The sequence below is a fragment of the Archocentrus centrarchus genome, chromosome 16 (genome assembly GCF_007364275.1).
Source record: "Archocentrus centrarchus isolate MPI-CPG fArcCen1 chromosome 16, fArcCen1, whole genome shotgun sequence".
Taxonomy (NCBI): Eukaryota; Metazoa; Chordata; class Actinopteri; order Cichliformes; family Cichlidae; genus Archocentrus; species Archocentrus centrarchus.
Genome location: NC_044361.1, coordinates 22,743,102 through 22,764,830, shown reverse-complemented (window position 1 = coordinate 22,764,830; position 21,729 = coordinate 22,743,102). Strand labels below are relative to the sequence as shown.

The window sequence follows — 21,729 nt, the reverse complement described above, 5'->3', positions numbered from 1 at the left end:
AAGACTTTAACTAAGTTTGTTATACTGTGATGATCAGGTGTTCCTTTAATATTTTGGAGCAGTGTAGTACAAACTGCCAACATCTATGCAGTGTTTGAATCCTGTATGATGTTAGACATTACCTTTTTTAAACATATGTTATGGTTATGCTTCTCTTAGAATCAGTTTAGAATAGAGACGGGAGAGCCGCAGTAATGAAGGCTATCAAGTTTTTAAATTCTGTTTTTTTTTTTTAAACTTTTTTTGTATTTGAATGTTATTCTATCGCCCGTCTTAATCTTTGTAAAACATTCTGAATTAGCTTTGTGTTTGAAAAACACCTTTTAAATGATGCTGTCTTAATGAGAGCTGAAGATGGAAGGCAGAAACAGATGTTCTAGTGGCCCTCAGGGGAAATGTCTCCTTCTTGATTCCTGTGGGATGTAATCGGAGCAGAAGGCAAAGGGTGTAATTAGCAGTATACTTTTAGGATTCACTTTTGCCCTTTCAATTCTCTGGGTTTCACGTTTCTCTTTCCATTGTCTGTTTTGTTTTCCTTGAAACCCCCTTCTTCACTTGCTTTATCTATTGGCCTCTTGTTTTTGCAGTACGGGTCCTTTCCTTCAAGGTTGGTGGCAGCACTGAGAGATCAGCAGAATTGTGCTGACATCATCTCCAAAGCTCCAGTCATGGCTTGCTTAGGAGTGAAGGGGTAGGGTGGGGAACCAGAGAGGAGAGGAGTGAGAGAGACACAGGGAGGATGGAAGAAGTGAAGAGGAGGAGGGAGGAAAGCAGGAACTGGGCATCAAGAGAGAATACTGCAGCTCCCTCTCAGAGTCTACACACATATACACACACACACGCGCACACACGCACACGGATGAACTGGATCATGAGGCTCTAAAGCACACGCCCACAGCAGCAGCATCACTGTGCTGCACCACAGAGAGAGACCAGCCTATACTCCCATCGCTGACTCTCCCTCTTTCAGTCTCTGTTTGCCTCATTCTCTTTCACACACAAACACACACACATAGAGGCAGACACGTGCTGCAGGGAAGATTTGAATGCTGGGTCGCTGAGCATTCATATCCCCCCTCCCCTTCTTCTTCTTCTTCTTTCTCACTCTCTCTCCTTGTTCACCTTGTCTGTTCCGGCTGTATGGTTTATTGTTGCGTCAGAGCCAACGAGAGCCAGCGAGAAGCATGCCGGGGGATAGCACTCACAGATCTGTCCCCACCGACAAGCATCCAGGGCAGGGAGCTGAGGAAACAGGGCTCCCTGGACCAGGTAGGACCACTGGGCTTGGGTATGGAGAAAGCATAGGGTGCCCATTGATACAAATTAAGATAGAAACCAGAGCATAATCGAGAAGAAAGATTAAAGATTGTGTAGAGCAAGTAGCATTAAACAGATAGGATAGGAGAGAGGGAAGAATTAGCAGGAAGGAAAAGATTAACAGATATATAGGGACTGTTGGGCTACTGGAGAGGTAAAGGATTATTTGACAAGCACCAAGTGCTTAAAAGTACCTGGGAGATCTCAATTTAGAGCTGAGTGATTTCTATCTGTCTGTTGACATGTGCAGGCTGAGTAAGCTGTGATTCAGCTGCATGTTTGATTCCTCACTAAACTGCACGTTGCCTCCCCTTCCTGCTTCCAGCTATTAGCAGCTTCCCAAGAGATTCCACCCCTAGACATCAACTCTCAGCTCATCTCTTTTTACTCCACATCACAGAATCCAAATGTGCCACAATTTTGTATGGACCGAGTGATTTCTGAAGCCATTGTGTAACTGCCCCCCTCCTCCAAGCACCCAACTTCACTCCTCATTAGATGCATAGTCCTCTCATCCCCCACCCTAAATCTGGCCTCCTTACCCCCATCACTCCTCCCACTACCCCATCTTTATGCCACATCCGCATCCCCATCTCTCCATCAGTTTTATGTGAGCTGTAAGTGCAGAGCAGTGTGGAGTAGCTCCTCCTTACCCCCAGCTTCAACAGGAACATGACACAGCAGCATGGCAGAGCACAAACACACAACCTCACAAGTACAAGAGCTTTTGTTATTGTTGCCAAGAGGTTTGTTGTTTATTGCTTACATTGCAGCTGTAATATAAGATGAGGAAGCAGCTATAGTGAAAGTTAGTACATTTAACTTTATTAGAATCTTAAATGCCTTTGATTTTGTCAAAATATAGGTATGATGCATGCTCAGGTTACAACAATAGATAGATAGATAGATAGATAGATAGATAGATAGATAGATAGATAGATAGATAGATAGATAGATAGATAGATAGATAGATAGATAGATAGATAGATAGATAGATAGATAGATAGATAGATAGATAGATAGATAGATAGATAGATAGATAGATAGATAGATAGATAGATAGATAGATAGGGATTGGATGAGTTTTCAGCTTTTTTATGTAGCTGGAATAGAGACTCCTCTTCCTCTTGGGGGTTGCAATCCAGCGCTGCATCCACTGTGACGCAGCTTTAGTCTGCTCAGCTGCGGCCTGCTCCTCATACTGCAAGCTGGCTGCTCAGTTTAACTGCATTCCCTGAGACTGGACTTCAAGGCTGGGCAGACATATTATGTCAGTGGCTTATTTAGCAGCCTACCAGCCTTACGTACTTCCTATGAGTGTGCCTGTAACGATAGATCCTTTAACAGCATTTCTAGATATGTTTTAGGTATATGACTCAGATATACCTTTATCATAATGCCCATGGTCAACGAAGCTCCTGCAAGAGGAAACGATCAGAATCAGATTCTCATTTTGTGTTTTACTGAGACTAGGCTGCACTGTAGCAGAGGAGTTGCCTTTTGTGTGTTATGTATTGTGCATCTCTCTGACCTGGTGGCAGGTTTTAGTTTGCGTGGCGTGACTCAGCACGCACAAAAAACACACCTTCAGCTTAATATTGGAGCTGCTAAATGCTCATGCTTGCATCCACCACCTCCCCAGGGAGGGCAGGACAGCAGTGAGGGAGGAGAAGCAAAGAGCATGTGCTTAGTTACTACTACAACCTGCTAGATACAAATCTGAACTAAAGCGAGGATCAGATAGGAAAAGGCTAAGAGGTAATATGAGGGAGTGGTGCAAAGAATGAGCTACATAACAGAGAGTGAATGTGATATCTGGGCTCCTGGAAGAACAAAACACGTGTATGTGTCAGTGTGTGGCTGGCACTGAGATGAGCCACTTGTGTGTTATAATGACCAATCAGCATGTGGATTGAGGTCACCCTGCAAATGACCCACTTAAATAAGGGTTCTGTTCTCAGTGTGTGCGAGAAAGAGAAAAGAGCTTGGAGCGCATCTTCTTACATTGGGACATGTAAAATATATTATAGTACTCAAAGAAGATTGAATAATTGATTAAAAGTGTCAAATGGAACTGAAATCTATGACAAATGGAATTTGTTGTTTTATCTTCTCACTCCTTACTTTTCCTTTCTTACTCACACCCAAGCTTTCCCCCACTCCCCCTTGACACCATTTCCTTCCTTCATCCTGCCATTTCATCTCAATGATTTCTCCATTCCCGATGACAGGTGACGACACAAGATGATAGCAAGGTCTAGAAGGACAAGAGAATGCTTTAATACAATAACCACTCATTTTGCCTCTGGCTAATTGTGCAATTGGGAAGGTTTACTTGGAAAGAAAGACTTAAGAAGAGAAAAAGAGACTTGCAGAGTTAAAGATTGTTATATAAGTGGAGAAGCATTGTTTTTTTTTACTTTCATCTCTAGAGACCAGCCTTTTGGAGAATCACCACAAGCATTAAAAAAAAATAATACATTAAAAATAAATAAATAAAAACAGTCTTGTTTTCAGTCCTTGTAATGCTTTTTTTTTCTCTTCAAAGCCATTTACTGTGTCAGAGTGACAAGAGCTGAGGGGTATTTATTTATAGACTGGCATTTTGGTGACAATTTTTTTATTTTTTTAGCTCTTTCTGAAATAGTGTGTGGGCTAAGAAAAGTGAAGTTCAGTCACAGAAACCTGAAGTCCAATATTATACAATGAGAGTTCAAATGCATTAATATTTTCCCCTAAAAATTTGGGTTTTGCTCCCTCCCTTTATTTATAAAGTTGTTTTATTTTTATTTCTCTTCTTCAGACATGACCAGACACCCATCTACTGACTCCACACCAAGTGACAGTGGTTCATCCCCAAGTGACAGTGGTTCTAGTCCTTCTCCCAGTACGCCACAAAAGCTGCTCCCAGCATGCACTTCTCCATTTGGACCACGACTATTTCATGTGTCCCCTAGTTCTTCTGGTACTCCAAGACCTCAGCCTGAAGGCTCTGACCATCGCAACAACACCATACCCAGACTGTCTGGAAAATTAGGTGGTCATGGACCATGTGGCCGCCATGTCCCAGTTAAGATGGAGAGAATCAAGGTACATGTGTTGTATGTGCACTTGGTCATATTGCAGGACTTATGTTACCAGATGTATTTTAGTAGTATACCAATATGAACATTTGTTTGTGTATGTACAATGTTTTATTCCCAGGTCCTAACTGGTTCTGAGGTGGAGAGTGACTATCAGGAGCCACAGACCATTGATACAAGGGTGGTAATGGGTGAAGAAACACTGCTCAAAACAACAGAGATCAAGAAAAGGAATCCCTTTGCTAACCCAAGTGATCAGGCTATACCTTTACCAGATATTCAAAGCTTTTCAGATCCTCAGGCACAGGCAAAACAGACTCAGCTGGAAACCAGAAAAGAGGAAAAGCAATCCCCAAAACAGGAGGATCAGCAAAAAGACCTTGTCCATCCCTCAACAACTCTCCCTACCCCTTTTCACAACCCCCTGCCCTCTCCTTCTACCTCCCCAGAGTCACTCACCACAGATAACAACTTGATGGAGAAAAAGGAAGAGTGTCAAACCCTCTCTCAAGATGAAGTGCCTTCCCACTCTTTTTCTGAGCTTGCCTGTCCAGTTGCTCTGTCCTTTTCTGAACCAGCTTGTGCTGTTGACCCACTACGAGTGGGTGTGCCCTCATCTCTTGACCCTGACCTTTACTATACCGCCCCTTCAACCCCAATTAAAATGGCTTCTCGTGCTTCACACCTGAAACATCATTCATATCCTGGCTCCCCTGTTTGTCCTCTGTCCCCTAGTTCTCCCTCTGACAGTGAGGACCTCTGTTCCCCTCTCACATCTCCTTCTGGCTCTTACATCACAGCAGAGGGAGGCAGCTGGACCTCCTCTTACACATCCTCCACCTCCCCCTCCACATCTCCAAATCTTCTCCTCACAGAAGAAACACAGGAGGCCCCTGCTTGCTTTGTGGGCTCCTTGTCTGAGATTGGAGATGAAGTTGGGGAGGAAAAGGGAAGAATAGGTCCAGAACGTGAGGAGGAAAGGGCAGGGGACTTCTGCCTGTACCATCAGGGGGATTTTGTTATGAATTCCCCAACAAGTATAACAGACACGGTCATCCTTGAGGAGGAAGAAACTGTAAAAGGGGAAGAGCTCAGTGTTTCCAGAGAAAGCTGTCGCCCTTGCTGGGTGACTGAGGACACATCCCCTCTAAGGAGCAGCAGCAGCAGTGACTCCCAGGAGGATGGGGGAGGTTATGAAAGTTCACTCTGCCCTCTAGATGAGGACAGTAGAGGGAGAGCTGAGCCTTCTAGATCTATGCAGTCAGGACTGAGACTGCAACTTGAGGCATGTGTATCAGAGGAACATTATGGACAGATGGATGGCCACCAAGAACCTCCTTCCACCGCGTTGACTCCTGACACAGAGAACATGACCATGGCCTCGTCAAGCCTTAGCCCTGACTCGCCTATCCTCTCTCTGGATTCCTTCTTTCCTGGAGCCTTTGACAGGCTTGGCCCCAGTTCTTTCATCTTATCCCAGGCAGCCTGTGCTGATGATATACCAGAGGAGGAGAGGATGATCCCGGCCTCTCTCATCTCCTTTCCCCTTCACACCAGCCTTATCTTTAAGGCCGATTCAATGGAAATCACCCTCTTCCCCACTGAGGAAGAGAATGAAATAGAAGTTAATGACAGAAATGAAGAAAAGAATGTTGATGCGTATGCAGCAGGAGAAGAGGAGGCAGATGTAGAAGATGACGATGAAGATGAAGAGGATGATGATTATGATTATGATGATGATTTTGATGGTAATGCTAATGGCGCTGCCAGCTGTGATGAATATGAGGAAAATAATAAAGACGATGACAGTGATGACCGCAAAGAGGCAGGTGAGGAAGCTAAGGTAGAAGTGAAAGTGGTAGAAGAAGATGAAGAGGAGGAAGAAGAAGATGATGAAGAAGAAGAAGATGATGAGGATGAGTGCCATAGCAGAGCAGTGGAGGATCCTACAGATGAGGATAGCTCAGCATCTTTCCTTCATTCACTTTCAGAAACTTCTCTTAATGAGGGCTTGGATGAGTCTTTTTGTTTCCAAGACGATACAGACGAGTCATCAGATTCCGCCTCCTATAACGGTGAAGAAGATGAACGTCTATACAGCACTGAGAGGCATGCACAATCATTAGAACCCACATCAGCAGATGGACCTGATCCTGGTGAAGCGCAATCAGAACCTGAACAGGCGTCTGTCACTGACACATTTCACAATGAGCCTTTGCTCTCACAGCAGAGCATGGATGAACTCGTGGATCGCTGCAAAACCACGTGTCTTTCTGAAGCCACAGCCCACCCCAAAGGAAACGATACAGAACCCAAACTCGTGGATGTATGTAAAATCCTTGAGCCTCAATCAGACCCTGAACTAGAATCTACCAGTGGAGCAGATCAGACAAAACCTCCGCCTGAGCAAGTGAGCACAGACAAGCCACTGGATCACCAGAAACTATCCTGTCCTGCAGAAGCAAATTCTTGTCTACTAGACACCTCCCATGACCCGAACAAGGGTGGGAGTGGGATTGAGATGAAGTATAACACTCTTTCTTCCAACCCTCTCGAGGGGGCTAACCCCAGTCCTCTTTTTAACCCTTCCACCACTCCTGATGCCAATCATGCTTCACCTTCTTCTGCATCTGAGTCCCACATGTTTACTCCTTCTGCTACTTCTGTGCAGGAAACAACAGATCAGAACATTTCAGTCCTTCCAGAAGAAGATCACCAGGTGAAAGGTGCTGATTTCAAATTGGACAGTAATAGTGCAACAGTGGGAATAGAACCAGAAGGAGACTCTTTGAAACTGCACAGTGATAACTCAGCACCTGAGCCCATAAATGAACCAGAAAGAGATTCTTTCAAATTGCTCATCAAGCCTCGTCATTATCACTCTGAAAGCCAAAGGACTGTAGGAGCAAGTAGACGTGTACTGTCAAAGTCTTTCTGCAGTAAATATGATGTGCCTGTGGGGGCAGAGGCCATGTGCAGGTCCAGTACTCACAGTGAGTCTGATGTTGACCTTGACCAGAAGAATGGGAATGCTTCAGCAGAGTCTGTGAGTGTGGAGTGTAGAATCAGTGATTCTGGTCCCTCTCTGAACAATGTCACTGCTACTAATGACTTGAATAAAGGTGTTCCTCTTCTATCTTGCCCTAAAGACCCCAGTCCCAACCCCAGTAATATCCCTGTTTCTGCCTCTCCAGAAGTCATCTCAGAAGTAGCTGACAATCTGGCTGTAACACCTGAACACTGCCCTGGTGACTCTTCCCAGGAGAACCTAAGGGAAAACACCCTTAGTACTGATGAGGGGGTGCTGGGAGCTGCTGGTTCCCCACACTCACCTCTTGCCATCTCCCCCAAAAGGGAAAATTCAGAAACAGACACAAGCAGAGAGATGGGTTCTATAGCTGGAGCATGGTGTGACACCAGGGTGGGAATGGGGTTTGGTCTTGGATTAGGACCGGAGACTGAGTTTGGTGCCTGGGAAGCAGGAGAATCTTTATCCTTGTCTCTGGGGAAGAGGTATGAGTTAGAGGCGGAGAGCCTGCTCATGTGTGACACAGAAGGCCAAAGCAGGCAGACGGCTATGGTTTCTAATATGAGCAGTGAAGAGTGCAAAAATTATGACAACGTTCTGGGGTCTATCCTAGATGAAGAAGATAACAACAGTTTGCATGGAGAGAAGCGCCAAACAGATACCGAAGAACTGGTTGGAGAGGGAGTTTCTGAGTCCAACTTGGCACGCTGTAAGTCCACTGAGGAGATTTCGGTAGCAGGAGGAGGAGAAGATGGGAACTCCAGCTTCCTGGAGGATGATATCAGTAATCTAAATCCACACAATGACGGCGATAACACAGAAACACAAATACAAAACACTTGGAAGAATTGTAACAATAACAGTGAGTCTGCCTTTGGCTCTGCACATGGAAGTCTGAATGCTCTGTCAGAGGAAGTCAGACACCAGAGTGTGAGTGTAAGTGTTAGAGAATCTGTCTCTAATATCCCACTTGAAGAAATGCCACCTCAGGTTTCAGACACGATTCCTGATGAAGACAGAGAATCAACAGATAGCTTGATAAACCAGACATCAGACATGGCACAGACACCATTCTCTGAGACAGGTATCTCCAGCATATCAGTGCCATTAGATGAAACTCACTCAGATGCAACTGCAGTGAACAAAGATTTTGATTTACCAACTAAAACCAAAAGTCAAACTGGTCCAGAGTGTCAGACAATCACTCCAGAGAGTGATACGTCATTTTCTTTGGTACAGGGATTCTTTGGGTCATTCACTCCTAAATGTAAATCTGATGATTGCAGACCAAGTAAAGCTTGTGAAGACAAGGTTGATGCTGGTTTTTTGCCAGAAATAGAGATAACGGAGACTCAGACAGAAAGCCAAAGAAAGCGTGATGGCAGTCCTCGGATGGACAAAATTGTCGATGAACCAAAGACTAAAGATGCCTTTAGAGAACAACAGCATGTTGTTTATAACTCAGGGGAAGACAAGGAGGAAGAAAAAGTGGAAGAGAAAGCAAAAGAGAAAGATGAAAGAAAAGATAAGAAGAAGAAAGAGGAAAGAAAATCCCATTCTGCACAAAACGACTCAGAGCACTTTGCTTGTGATGGCCCCAAGGAGGGACATTGCACTGATACATCATTTGATGCAAAGAAAGGGAGGAGAGGAAAACAGAACAAACAGAGGACACCCCTGGCAGACAGTCATGGTGACTCCAGCCCCAAATCTGTTGATCCAGAGAAATCTGCTGTTCCTTTAAATACCACACCAGAGGTATGGTCAAAGGGGACTGCAGAAACATCAAAACTGAAGACAGGACGTAATGTGAGCAGCAAGTTTTCATCACTGGATTGTCAACAGAAGACACCTGGGACAGATGGGGTTGAACCTGGTTCACAGCTCCAGGTAGAAAACAGTCCAAGTCCTGATGTCACAGGTTCCAACCATGGACTCTGTAGTTCTACCACGCACACAACGCACACAACAGACAACCTAAATATTGTTGTGGCGATGAATCAAGATTTGCAACAGGAAGTGCTTAATAACAGACTGCGACCTGATAATCAGAGAGGAGTCACAGTGGACATTAATGATAACAACATAGATGTTATCCAAAATACCGTACCATACTCTCTAAACCCACTTTGCTACTCAGCATCTCCAGTTTCCTCTTCCTCTTCCTCCTGCTCTCTACCTTGTGCCTCAACAGAGCCGGAACATGATCTTTCGACACCGGTGCAGGAATCTCAGCCTGTCCTCTCGGCCCAGCAACAACAATCTTCACTGTTCACGTGCCGCACCACCCCTGTCCATTTCTCAACCTCCCCTACAACACAGAACACCCCTGATTCCCAATTCCTTCCTACCACTAACCTCCAAGAGATCACCGATGTCCTCGATACATCAGCCATATCTGCCACAAGTGTCTCTTCGTCCTCATTCTCCACTGCCACACCATTAAGTCTGTTTCAGTCTACCCAGGAGTCGTCTTCACCCAAGTTGGGGAATCTAGATACAGTCTGTGCTCTGGACTCTAGTTCCCATCCCCAGTCCCAGTCATATTCACAGTCTCAGGCTAATGTCAACATACAGTCTCACAAACAAGTCAGTCAAGGTCACACATGGAGCCCACAAGACAGGCGCAAAGGTGAGTAAAGACATGTTTACTTCAACCCGAATATCCCCCCTGATCTGTTGGATTAGAGAGTTTGTTAAAAGAAAGTCAAACATGAGCTTCCTAACACTGTTATCATGGGAAAAAAATGTTATAATCAATGTTTGCTCTGTAAGGTCCTAGTTTGGCTGAAGAAGAAACAGACAGCGAGGGCGATGGAGGACTGCCCCGACAAGGTAAAAAATCTCAGCCCAGAGATGTTCAAGGAAGCAGAAATCGATCACTGCAGAAAGATCCAGCCAATCAACGGGAAATCCAGCCCTTCTCTACCCACCAACTAATGGACAGACAGCCCAGCTGCCCTATCAAACATAGCCACAACATTTCTGAAGAGACTGACCTATCATTCCAGAGCAATTGTAAGTGCTTTGATACCTCCTCTGGGGCAGAGAAATCCCCCCAATTTTTTTAGCTATCTGTTATACAACCCACCCTTCTCTTTCTCTTTCATTTTCTTTCATTCTCTTTTAGTTTCTCTTTTAGGCTATGCAACATGATTAACCTTTCTCTATCTTACATTTATATGTTCACTGATATGCCGGATATCTTAAACTGATCACTACTTAAATTATGGATGAATAGTTTTCGATTCTATTCTTATTAGGAAAGTACACTTACTAATGTGTGCCAGTATTCTGTTTGTTTTCATGTTTGTCCAGACTGGAGTTGAGCACACTGCTACTTTGTGTTACGTACAGATAGTATTTTTATATAATTATTTTATTCAACATAAGCTAATTAAAGTACCTGGTACTGATTAGATGCACTTTTTGAAGTCATAGGATCAACATTATTCAGAATTAGTACATAATTATTCTACTAATCATTAGATAGATAAACTAATTATTTTTACCATGGTTTTTCTTACTTTATATAAATGCTTTGAATATGTCTTTGGGTAGGTTCAGTACTGGCTTCCTGTAATGAGTCTGAGAGTGAGGGTTCAGTTCCTGAGCTGGAAGAGCCAGACCCACTGAGACCATCAGAGCCACAGGTGAGCTTGTTTACATGCATGTGGTTTTTAAAGGTGACCATCTTTTCGACTACTGAGAGAAAAAAAAGTTACTAAATGCATCATTTCAGTTTTATTTATAAAATTTACATACAACATAATTCACATCAGAAGACTTAACAAACTAACAGAGTTAACAGAATTCCTATCATATTACAGAGAGAAACTGAACAATTCCCTTTGAGTGAGCACTTGGCTGTAGTGTGAAGGGGGGAAAAACTGTCTACTTTCCAAGAACATGCTGCAGTTTGGCATGACAGTCAAGTTATATTCATGAAAATAATTTGTTTGTTCAAACTTGTGATTTCACAGCCAGAAGAACTGTGTGCTCGTGCACTGAGTCTGAATAACACTTTATACAGAGATCTTGATATGATGAGGTACCTGCTCCTGGCCAGTCATGTTATTCAGCGTTACCATTTCAGTTAATAAACTCTGACATTTATTAGATGTTGGTCCTTTGTGATCTAGCCAGTGGATAATGGAAGTACTGGTAGCTGCTTTTCATACCTTAAGCTATACTTTAATTTTGTGTAAACAAAGGAAAACCAAAAAACCATCATAAAATTAGCACAATGAACAAATAAGTCTGTTATCAAGATTTGCATAAACACAATGGTTTATTTCATAAAAATAATTGATTTTTATTTATTTTTTTTTTCAGTCTATCTCCTCTGCAGATGAAGGGTTAAACAGACCAAAACAGAGTCGCAGTGAGAAGAAGGCTCGCAAGGTTAGACTACTGGCAGACTACTACATATATTTATAAAGTGGTCAAATGTAATATAAAAAGTGATGATTTTTTTCATTTGAATCCCTGATTCTCACTCTCTCCATCGTGCATTTAGGCCATGTCTAAGCTGGGTTTGAAGCCAGTCCACGGTGTGACCAGAATCACTATTAGGAAGTCCAAGAGTATCTTGTTTGTCATCAGCAGACCAGATGTATTTAAAAGCCCTGTATCAGACATTTATATTGTATTTGGAGAGGCAAAGGTGAGTACTTCTTGTCTTTTTGATTACTCAAGTTTCACATGTTCGTTTTCCCTTAATTTCTTTCTCCTTTCTTATACTTTTACCTCCTCAGATTGAGGACCTATCTCAGCAGGCTCACAAAGCAGCTGCAGAGAAATTCAAGGTGCCTGTGACCTCTTCTCCCTTAGCCCCACCTGTCCCCCCCAGCCTCACCATCAAGGAGGAGAGTGAAGAAGAAGAAGAAGAGGTACTTTGTGTCTGAACCGTTTCTGAATGCCTATTGCACCAACAGTTAATACATATTTTCTAAAATCTCTCTCTATCCTTGCCTCTTTCTTTCTTCCTATACATCAGGTGGATGAGGGAGGCCTTGAGCAGAGAGACATTGAGCTGGTGATGGCTCAGGCCAATGTGTCACGAGCCAAAGCCGTCCGTGCGCTGAAACACAACAAGAATGACATTGTGAATGCTATCATGGTGAGAAAGGAGGAGGGGGAAGGCGGGAAAGGGAGAGGAAGACTGAAAGTGTAGAGGGAGGGCAGATGGTGAACAAAATAATGAGTCATAGCCAGTGAGCAGGGAGGGGTTGGGGTGGGGGGGTGAGATGAAAGAGCAGAGGACAAATGACAGGAAGAATTTCTCCCCAGTAACTGAGTAACCTCCACAGTTCTGTAGGTCATTAGTACAGTTTCATATCCACTAGATGGCAGCAAGCACCACAATAAGCACCGAAGCTGTTCAAGTGACGCAGATGTTTTTTCTTGATGCAGGATAAAACATCATAAAGATCAATGGAAAAGGCTGCCTCACATATGAGTATATGAGATATGTCTTACAGTGGCTCATGTTTTTATTCAGCAGAAGCGAAGATACTATGTTTGTTGTTACATTTTATCTTGAATTCCAGTTTTCCATGACTTCTATGCATTTTTAAATACTGTTTTCTCTTTCTCACATTCATTTTTCTTCCCTGTTTTTTCATAGGAGCTGACCATGTGAGCGGTGAGGACAATTTAACACCTGACTCCTTTATTCCAGCCTATAAAGCCTAAACACCACTGATTCTTCTATATCGCTGCTACTATATGTTGCATCCCCAATATGTGCTAAATAAAGTCTGTTCCAGTGTGGGCTCTGACTGAACCCTGAGATTGATTATACTGCAAAGATCAGTCAAACATCCTACATTTAATGTTTTCCCCCTCAACCCATTTTCACCATCAGGAGAGCGGAGAAGTTGAACAGCGTAAAATCAGGAACAAAGACTATTTCTTACTCATATGTGAAAATATATTTTAGAGGCAAAGGAATTTCTGATTGGGTATTTGATGGGAAAGCCAGGATATACAATCCCACGCTAGACATGTTTATAACTGCATGAGCAAACTCACACCACCACAGTGGATTTTAAATAAACAATCAATCTATGATTGTGCAGACTTATAATTCAAAGGGTTTAACGAAAGATTTAGCATTAACTGTTTACAGCCAGGATTTACAGCCATTTTAATTAATAATCCCCCATTTTTCAAAGGCTCAAAAATAATTTGAACAATTGACTGAGAGGCACTTGCTGGGTAAGGCCTGATCTCTCATTATTTTATTACATGACATCATTAAGCTGAAAAGCCACAATAAACCTTGTTGATTTACAGGTGACTAAATCAACAATCTGTTATCTTATAAAAAAGAAAGCATGCACTGGCCAGCTCAGCAGCACCAATCACAGATCACAGAAGACAAATAAAGTGGATGATCACAGAATTATTTCCATGGTTAAGAAAAACAACTTCACAGCAACAAAGTCAATAACATGCTCAAGGAGGTAGGAGAATGTTTGTCAGTGTCGACAATCAAGAGACGCCATCCTGAGTGGAAATCAGGATGGCGTCTGGTTACAGTCAAGAACAAATGGAGCAGGGTCATTGGTCACAGGGATATACTCTCTGCTCAGATTCAGTCAGATCCTGCAAAACTGATTGGACAGCACTTCACAGTACAAATGAATAATAACTCAAAGCATGCTGCAAACGCAACCCAAGAAGCAAAGAAATAGAATATTTTTCATTGAGCAAATCAGTTGCCTGATCTCAACTCAAAGGAGCATGCTTTTCAATTATTAAATACAAAATTGAATGCCCAAAGACCCACAAACAAACAGCAGCTGAAGGTGGCTGCAGTAAAGGCTTGGTAGAGCATCGCAAGGGAGGAAACACAGCATTTGGTAACATCTGTGGGTTCCAGACTTCAGGCAGTCACTGAGTGCAAAGGATTTTCATCAAGTGTTAAAAACAATCCTTAAATTTAAAATCATGTTTGTTTGTCCAATTAATTTGAGGCTCTGAAAATGGGAGACTGTATAAAAATGTTTCCAATTCCTAAACAGTTAATGCAATTTTTTCCAAAACCCCTTGAATTAAAGCTGAAACTCTGCACTTCTGTCACATACTGACTCATTTTAAATCCACTGTGGTCATGTATTAAAGCAAAACTGCAACAGCTGTGTCCTTGTCCCAAACCTATAGACATACCTGTGTGAGAAACAAAAAAACCCCAAAACAAAACAAAACAAAAAAACCTGTATGACATAAGCTTGGCAAAATATATATTCTCCGGTAATGACCTTTTGAAATGGAATTGCCCACAGGCTGTACTCTAAACATACCAGTACAAATAATTGTTTTAATGTTTCGGAAGGCAGCTATAAGTGGATGTATCATAAAATGAAAATTCACCCCCACATGTAATATTGTAACAAAAAAAAAAGAAGAAAAACAAATCATGGAGAGATGCCAAATTAATTTCTGATAATCAACTTTATTGTACAAAAGTGGTTAGAATACAAAGCATAGATGTGGAATTTCTGGGTCTGTTTTGACAAGTAGAGGAAAAAACAGGATGATGATCAATGGTTAATCAATTAAAGCTTAAATACAACTAAAAAAACGAAAAACATGGGAAAATAATGTGTATACTAATTCTGTGTATACGTGTCACTAAAATGCAGTACAGATTTCAGCACAGTGTTTTATTGCATCACATTTTGGTACAAATATCTACTTGCCAGTGTGGATGATAGCTTTCTGACATTTGCCCAACAAATGGAAAATCTACCTCGATTTGACACTTACTGGGTGCTTAGTTAAAAGCCTGCATACTAAGCCGGGTGAATCATCATCAATGACCACATATTAATGAGTATCGCCTGTGAGTATGACTGAATTAACTCCCACTCATACACAAAAACAGATGTGAAGGACAGTACTGTATGCTGTGATCATATTAAAATGGCAATAATGGGGGAAATAATGAGACAGGTAATAAAAACTATTAAAAAAAATTATACAATCCCCATGGTCAGTGGAAATGTATTGTTAGCAAACATCAAACAGCAGTAAATCTTTCATTATGAACACACAGATCCCTACGAAACATAAACATAGGACTTAAAGCCTGAGTGCGTTGTGTCATCAAAAATCCATCCAAAATTGTAGTACAGCTCTGTAGCCAGGCGAGAAGTGGCTGTCACCTCAGTGTTCTCCACAGCTGTTCAGGCAGACAACCTCTCTCCTGGAAAACTGAGTAAATGTATTCTGGCCTGGGTCAAGTCAAGAGATCAATACCTCTTTAGGAGCTGGTTTTAGCTGGGAGGACATTATTCTCAAAGTGTCCCTGGTTGGTGATGTTCCCTGCTGGGCTGTATCTGGCCACCACAAAGGAAGAACCATCTGATGCAATGGCCTTACCGACACCCAGCTCTTTGCTGCTCTTCCAAACCATTGCTGTGAAATGGCCTAGGTGATGTATGAAAGGAGAAATGATGAACAGAAAGAAATTAGAAGGCAAGAAAACTGGAACAGAATAAGAGAGAGAAACATACTTTTACTGTAGGGCACAGTTGAAGCTGAGTGCACACAGTTTTCAGTTTATCCAAATATTTGCAGCCACAGGAATCTTAATTCCTCTCTCATTCATCAGTTCTAAACCTCTCCTCTTGCCTTCTACACTTTAGCCCTTTCTTTAGGGAACTTCATATGACTCAGTGTGAATCACTGTGATGACCTATTAGTGATCTGCTTCATGTGCGATTAAGTTACACCAGCTCATGCACACTGGTGTTTAAGGCTATGGGAAACCATCTGGAGGAATTAGGGCAAAGTGAATATGGCATTCAGGCTTAGAAGTGATGGATAGGATTGTAATTTCCCCTTAGTTTCCCCTTGACTGGTCACAGTCAGACAGTCACATATTGTCTGAGGTGTGACATCAGCACAAGAATAACAACAACCTTCTCCATGCCTGAATAAATGTGACACTGAGAGGGAGAAACTGACATCGAGTAAACAGAAAATGACAAAGAAACAGAGTAAACAACAGATGAACTGAAATAAGAAGGGAAAAAAAAGGATGAGAGAAGACAGTTAGAGATAGATTTGTATTAATCTCACCGGTGCCAGAGGAGAAACCGGGACGGTTGAAGTTGTACTGTTTCACTTCATCATACCAACGGTCTGCCACATCCTTACCTGCACATGCAAACAACCGACTTGAACTTAAAGGAAAATCAAGTCTGCCCCCCCCCCCCCCCCCCCCCCCCCCCCAGGCTTGTGTTTACAGTGCTGCACTTTTTGTCACAGTGTGCTTCACTGTGTGAGTGTATCTTGTGAAATAAACGGGCCCGTGTTGACATATTTTTGCAGTGAGTCATAGCATCTAAAGTGGAAGGGAAATATATCCCAGCTGTTCACTTGCAGGGTCTGGCAGTCACCACAGAGGATCTACTTTAGGCTTCACGGTCTTATTAGAATTTCCTGTCACATTCTTAAAGAAAACTACATCTACAGAGCATCTGACAAACTCACAGTCTCATTAAAGTCATTTTTAGTACATATGCACAGAAAATACCTGTCTGGTCATACGAGGCCCAAGCCAGGTTTTCACCACAGCTCCCTCTACTGGACTCCACGCTGTGTTTTAGGATTCGTGTGCTGGCCAAACTTTCAGCATAACTGTGGAGAAACACGCAGAAAATTGCACATTATACTGCCTGAATGGTGTTGAATCATCACTATAAGCTTTGTTCTGCACTGGATTCATTTATACTCTGAATGATGCAACATTTGCATTAGAGCACACACACACATCAAAAGTCCAACTTTCATCAGAATTTCAAGAGGTTTCAGATTTTAAATGGTTGCTGCAACATCCTGTCCTCCACTTCAACAAATAACAGCGCAACAACCTTAAATCTGTCACACAGATACGGAAAATATTTGCTCTGAGTTTCCTCTTACTGTTATAGGCTAATTTGATGTTGTAAAGTCATAAAGTTCTCTCACTACAATCATAAAGGAGTAACTGCTGTCCTATTATTTTGATAGTGATATCATTTGGGAATGGTGTCCAGGATATACTAATTTATAATCATTTCTAAGCTCCTTTCTGCAGCCACAAGGTTTCACATGTTAGAATAGTCCTTATCTGTTCACATAGGTGACTGATGGTGGCCTGAGTGATTCTCACAACATGGCGTGGATCCAGCATCCAGCGTGGCTTCAGTGTCACTCTACATGTTTATATCAGGGATCACACATTTGAAGATGTTTTTAAGCTCCACGTTGTTGTTAGTTTGAGCCGTCTCACATGCTCAAGCAAATGGACTAAGTTATGACTAGTTGCCTCAGTCCATCCTGACAGCACTGAGCAGTTTTACATACTTGACAGATTTTATTCTCTTAAGTAGCTTCTCTAAGAGCCTGGTGGAAATGAAGTTTCATTCAAACTTCATTTGAATAAAATGTTAATGCAGCTGCAATTAGTGACAACAAATTGTCAACAAAACCTATAATCACAACGAAAACAAACCAAACACCAAACACTCATTTTATAATTTGTGGTTATTATATCTGACAGGCTACGCTGGAACTGTCACTGTTATCCAGAGCAGTTTGACAGTGACTAGTATGCGCAGTCCTCGCTAATTAGGTTTCTAATTTGATCTGTGTGTGTGCAATAACCCACCGGGCAGCCTCTTTGCTCAACTTGCTGCTCAACTTTAGTGGAGGAGCCTGATGCTTCATCCTGTACTCGTTATGGCACCGCAGCACCTCCTCGGCAAACTGCTTCGAGGCTGGGGGACAAACAGGAGAGACAGGAAAACGTAGTCAGCATTTGACAGCATCTGACAAAACAGACATAGTGATGCAACATGAAGACTCGGGGAGGGCTGCAGAATACAAACTCAAGCTGAAACCTACAGCCCGAGTGACCTCAGACAGCGAGTACCAACTTGGTGACAGGTGATGAAGTAGAAAACGTCACACAAACACCCCCCCCCCCCCCCCCCCCCCCCCCAGCCCCTCGCCTGGTGCCTATCACTCACTGGGCTTTTCATAAATCCCACAGTCTCTTGAGTACTCACACAATAGGCACATTCAAACAGTCCCATAGAAACAACAGGGCTGACAATGCTGAGAGAGAGAGCATGCTGCAGCACCATTAATCCTACCAAACAATTTAGTGCCATTAAAGAGGACGTGAAATAAATAACAGAAAACGACATGGGACAGAAATTTGATTTAGAGTTCTGTATGTGTGCTGTTCTAATTATAAAAGAGCAATGTCCACAAATACAGGCAAGCATACTAACTTTTTTACATTTACATGGGGGCAAAGTTCAGCCAGTAATCAACATCAAACCCCTTAGGCTGTAAAATCACTTACCTGATTTTCCCATGTTGCTGACACAGAAAGCCTTCAGTAAGATCAGTAACAAGCTTAAAACCAAAAGCAGCCTCTCCTCTGTCCTGTTTGTAGTCTCCACTCCCTCACTGCTACTTGCTCTCCCTTAAGTGCTGTCTAATGCTGATACTCTGAAAGAGCTGCTGATGCATTTATTTCGGGGTTTTTCCTGTTTCATTCTACCTTCAACTCACACAAAATATGCAGTCTTCCCCTTTAGCTCTATCAGAACGTGGCAATTATTGCTCAACTCTTCCTTTTCTTCATTTGTCCCTCTTCTGGCCACACACTACTATCTGCACGACCTACTTCTTTCTTTCTTTCTTTCTTTCTAGAGAAACACACCCATGCAGGGGAGCCCCTGCAGTCACTGGTGACATCATCTCTGTGAGACACATACCCATATATGGCTCTGAGATCATTCAGGAGAATGTTGCTCCTAGGACTCCTGTGTTTCTTTTCTCACAATACACATGCTAAAGATGAAAAATTAATCTAAAACAAACATGTTTCAGTTTCACTCTTTCAGTTTTTTTGAATTCCTCCTGGAACAGTACATTCTGTCGTTATCCCCGATGCACTGAAATGAAAATGAGTAATTCCTCAAATCCCATCCTGGATTTAGAGCAGGAGCTGGAACTGCAGTTGAAATATAGTGAATCACTATTCATCGTGCTGCAGAACAAGTTTCTACTATGTTACCGCCAGTGCTTTATTGGCGTTCTCTACCTAAGATACTTGTCTTTTCAAAATAATTAATTAATTAAAGCAGGGATGGTTTGCAGCAAAACCTCACATGGAATCACCTTGTTTTTTTTGTGTGTTTTTTTTGGTTTTTTTTATTTATTAAGCATCTCTGTGAGTCTGCTTTTAAAATTATTTCTGCAACATTTTGTTCAGGTTACAGCTTGAATAAAGAATACTTTGGAAAAGCACTCTTACAGCACTCTTACTGCCATCAATAGGACTTCACAGTGTCAGTGCCAAAGTGCTCTGATGAAACTGCTTAATGTTTAAAAGCAGACGCAGAGTCTTTACTGGCTAATTTCCCAGTAGTGAATGTAAGTTCAGGCACAGTTTGCTGGGCTTGAATAAATCAAGGCCAATGAGGACGCACAGCATAGAATATGAATGCATGCAGGATCAAGCTGTTTAGATGTGTTAGGAGCATGCAAATGTTTTAAAGACTGATGAATGCATCTCATAAAATCTTGACATTCTATTCATAATCACATCAATACAAAACTAATCATATCTTCAGCTGCATTTTGTCTCTGGAGCTTGAAAAAAGGCGACTGGACTTCTTTTTGTTTCTTGAAGACGTTTCACCTCTCATCCGAAAGGTTTCTTCAGTTCTCAACCAAATGGTGGAGAGACCCAGGTATTTAAACCCCTGTGGGCGTAGTCCCCTGGAGGTGGTTATGACCCTCTATTGATCATGTGCTTGAACACATGTGCCCAGGTGTGAAGGGGGCGTGGGTCATATTTAATCAGTGGTTTCAGTTGAAACCAACTTAGGACTCCGCTCCATTGTTTCCTGTGGCCTATTGAGGTCACTGGAACAAAGGTGTGAATGGGGGTTGAGACGTCTGGGAAGGGAGCTCAGGACAGCACTGTAAGCGGGGGAAAGTTGGTGACGTAATCCACCTCCTCTGTTCAATGATGGTTGTTCACAGTGGACATAGATGGCTTCTTTCACTCCTCTTTCAAACCATCTGTTTTCCCTGTCCAAAATGTGGACATTGGCATCCTCAAAAGAGTGCCCTTTTTCCTTCAGATGCAGATGTACTGCTGAATCTTGTCCTGTCGAAGTGGCTCTTCTATGTTGTGCCATTCGTTTGTGAAGAGGCTGTTTGGTTTCACCAATGTAGAGGTCCGAGCACTCTTCACTGCACTGAACAGCATACACTACATCGCTGATCTTGTGTTTGGCGGGTTTGTCCTTGGGATGAACCAGTTTTTGTCTTAGGGTGTGACTTGGTTTGAAGTATACTGAGATGTCATGCTTGGAGAAAATTCTTCTGAGTTTCTCTGACAAGCCTGACACATATGGGATGACAATGTTGTTCCTCTTGTCCTTCCCATTCTCTGTAGTTTGTGTTTGGCCTTCATTCCTGTGCATCTTAGCTGATTTGATGAAGGCCCAGTTGGGGTAACCGCATGTTTTGAGGGCTTTCTTAATGTGTGTGTGTTCCTTATGCTTCCCTTCTGCCTTAGAGGGAACACTTTCCGCACGGTGTTGTAGGGTCCTGATCACCCCAAGTTTGTGTTCCAGAGGGTGGTGGGAGTCAAAGAGGAGATACTGGTCTGTGTGTGTGGGCTTCCGGTAAACTTCAATGTTGAGGCTTCCATCTTCCTCGATAAGCACCGCACAGTCCAGGAATGGTAACTTGTTATCTCTGGTGTCCTCCCTGGTAAAACGTATGTATTTATCCACTGAGTTAATGTGACGAGTGAAGGCTTCTACTTCTCGGGTTTTGATTTTGACCCAGGTGTCATCTACATATCTGTACCAGTGGCTAGGTGCCGTCCCTTTGATAGAACCAAGAGCTTTACTTTCCACTTCCTCCATGTAAAGGTTGGCTACAATGGGAGACACTGGGGAGCCCATGGCACATCCATGCTTCTGTCTGTAGAATCCATCATTGTATTTAAAATATGTTGGTGGATTACGTCACCAACTTTCCCCCGCTTACAGTGCTGTCCTGAGCTCCCTTCCCAGACGTCTCAACCCCCATTCACACCTTTGTTCCAGTGACCTCAATAGGCCACAGGAAACAATGGAGCGGAGTCCTAAGTTGGTTTCAACTGAAACCACTGATTAAATATGACCCACGCCCCCTTCACACCTGGGCACATGTGTTCAAGCACATGATCAATAGAGGGTCATAACCACCTCCAGGGGACTACGCCCA

General features: G+C 42.7%; 2 protein-coding genes across 4 annotated transcripts; one reads left to right on the top strand and one right to left on the bottom strand.

Moving 5' to 3' along the window:
* Window positions 1-979: 979 nt before the first annotated feature.
* Window positions 980-13,204, top strand: nacad (NAC alpha domain containing). 2 transcript variants are annotated; one of them, XM_030749537.1, is made up of 11 exons: window positions 981-1,269; window positions 4,121-4,407; window positions 4,522-6,052; window positions 6,998-10,060; window positions 10,204-10,446; window positions 10,990-11,081; window positions 11,764-11,832; window positions 11,948-12,094; window positions 12,186-12,320; window positions 12,428-12,550; window positions 13,058-13,204. In XM_030749537.1, the coding sequence occupies exons 1-11, from the start codon at window positions 1,185-1,187 to the stop codon at window positions 13,070-13,072; spliced, it is 5,790 nt and encodes a 1,929-aa protein (XP_030605397.1). In that variant the 5' UTR covers window positions 981-1,184; the 3' UTR covers window positions 13,073-13,204. The 2 variants fall into 2 exon arrangements, with proteins under 2 accessions (XP_030605396.1, XP_030605397.1); XM_030749536.1 differs by having other exon boundaries at window positions 980-1,269; window positions 4,522-10,060.
* A 1,666-nt stretch (window positions 13,205-14,870) lies between these two features.
* On the bottom strand, window positions 14,871-19,163 carry glipr2l (GLI pathogenesis-related 2, like). 2 transcript variants are annotated; one of them, XM_030750012.1, is made up of 5 exons: window positions 18,797-19,163; window positions 18,095-18,203; window positions 16,979-17,082; window positions 16,522-16,599; window positions 14,871-15,867 (listed from the first exon to the last, which is right to left on the bottom strand). In XM_030750012.1, the coding sequence occupies exons 1-5, from the start codon at window positions 18,807-18,809 to the stop codon at window positions 15,701-15,703; spliced, it is 471 nt and encodes a 156-aa protein (XP_030605872.1). In that variant the 5' UTR covers window positions 18,810-19,163; the 3' UTR covers window positions 14,871-15,700. The 2 variants fall into 2 exon arrangements, with proteins under 2 accessions (XP_030605872.1, XP_030605873.1); XM_030750013.1 differs by having other exon boundaries at window positions 19,009-19,149.
* Between the last annotated feature and the right edge of the window lie 2,566 nt (window positions 19,164-21,729).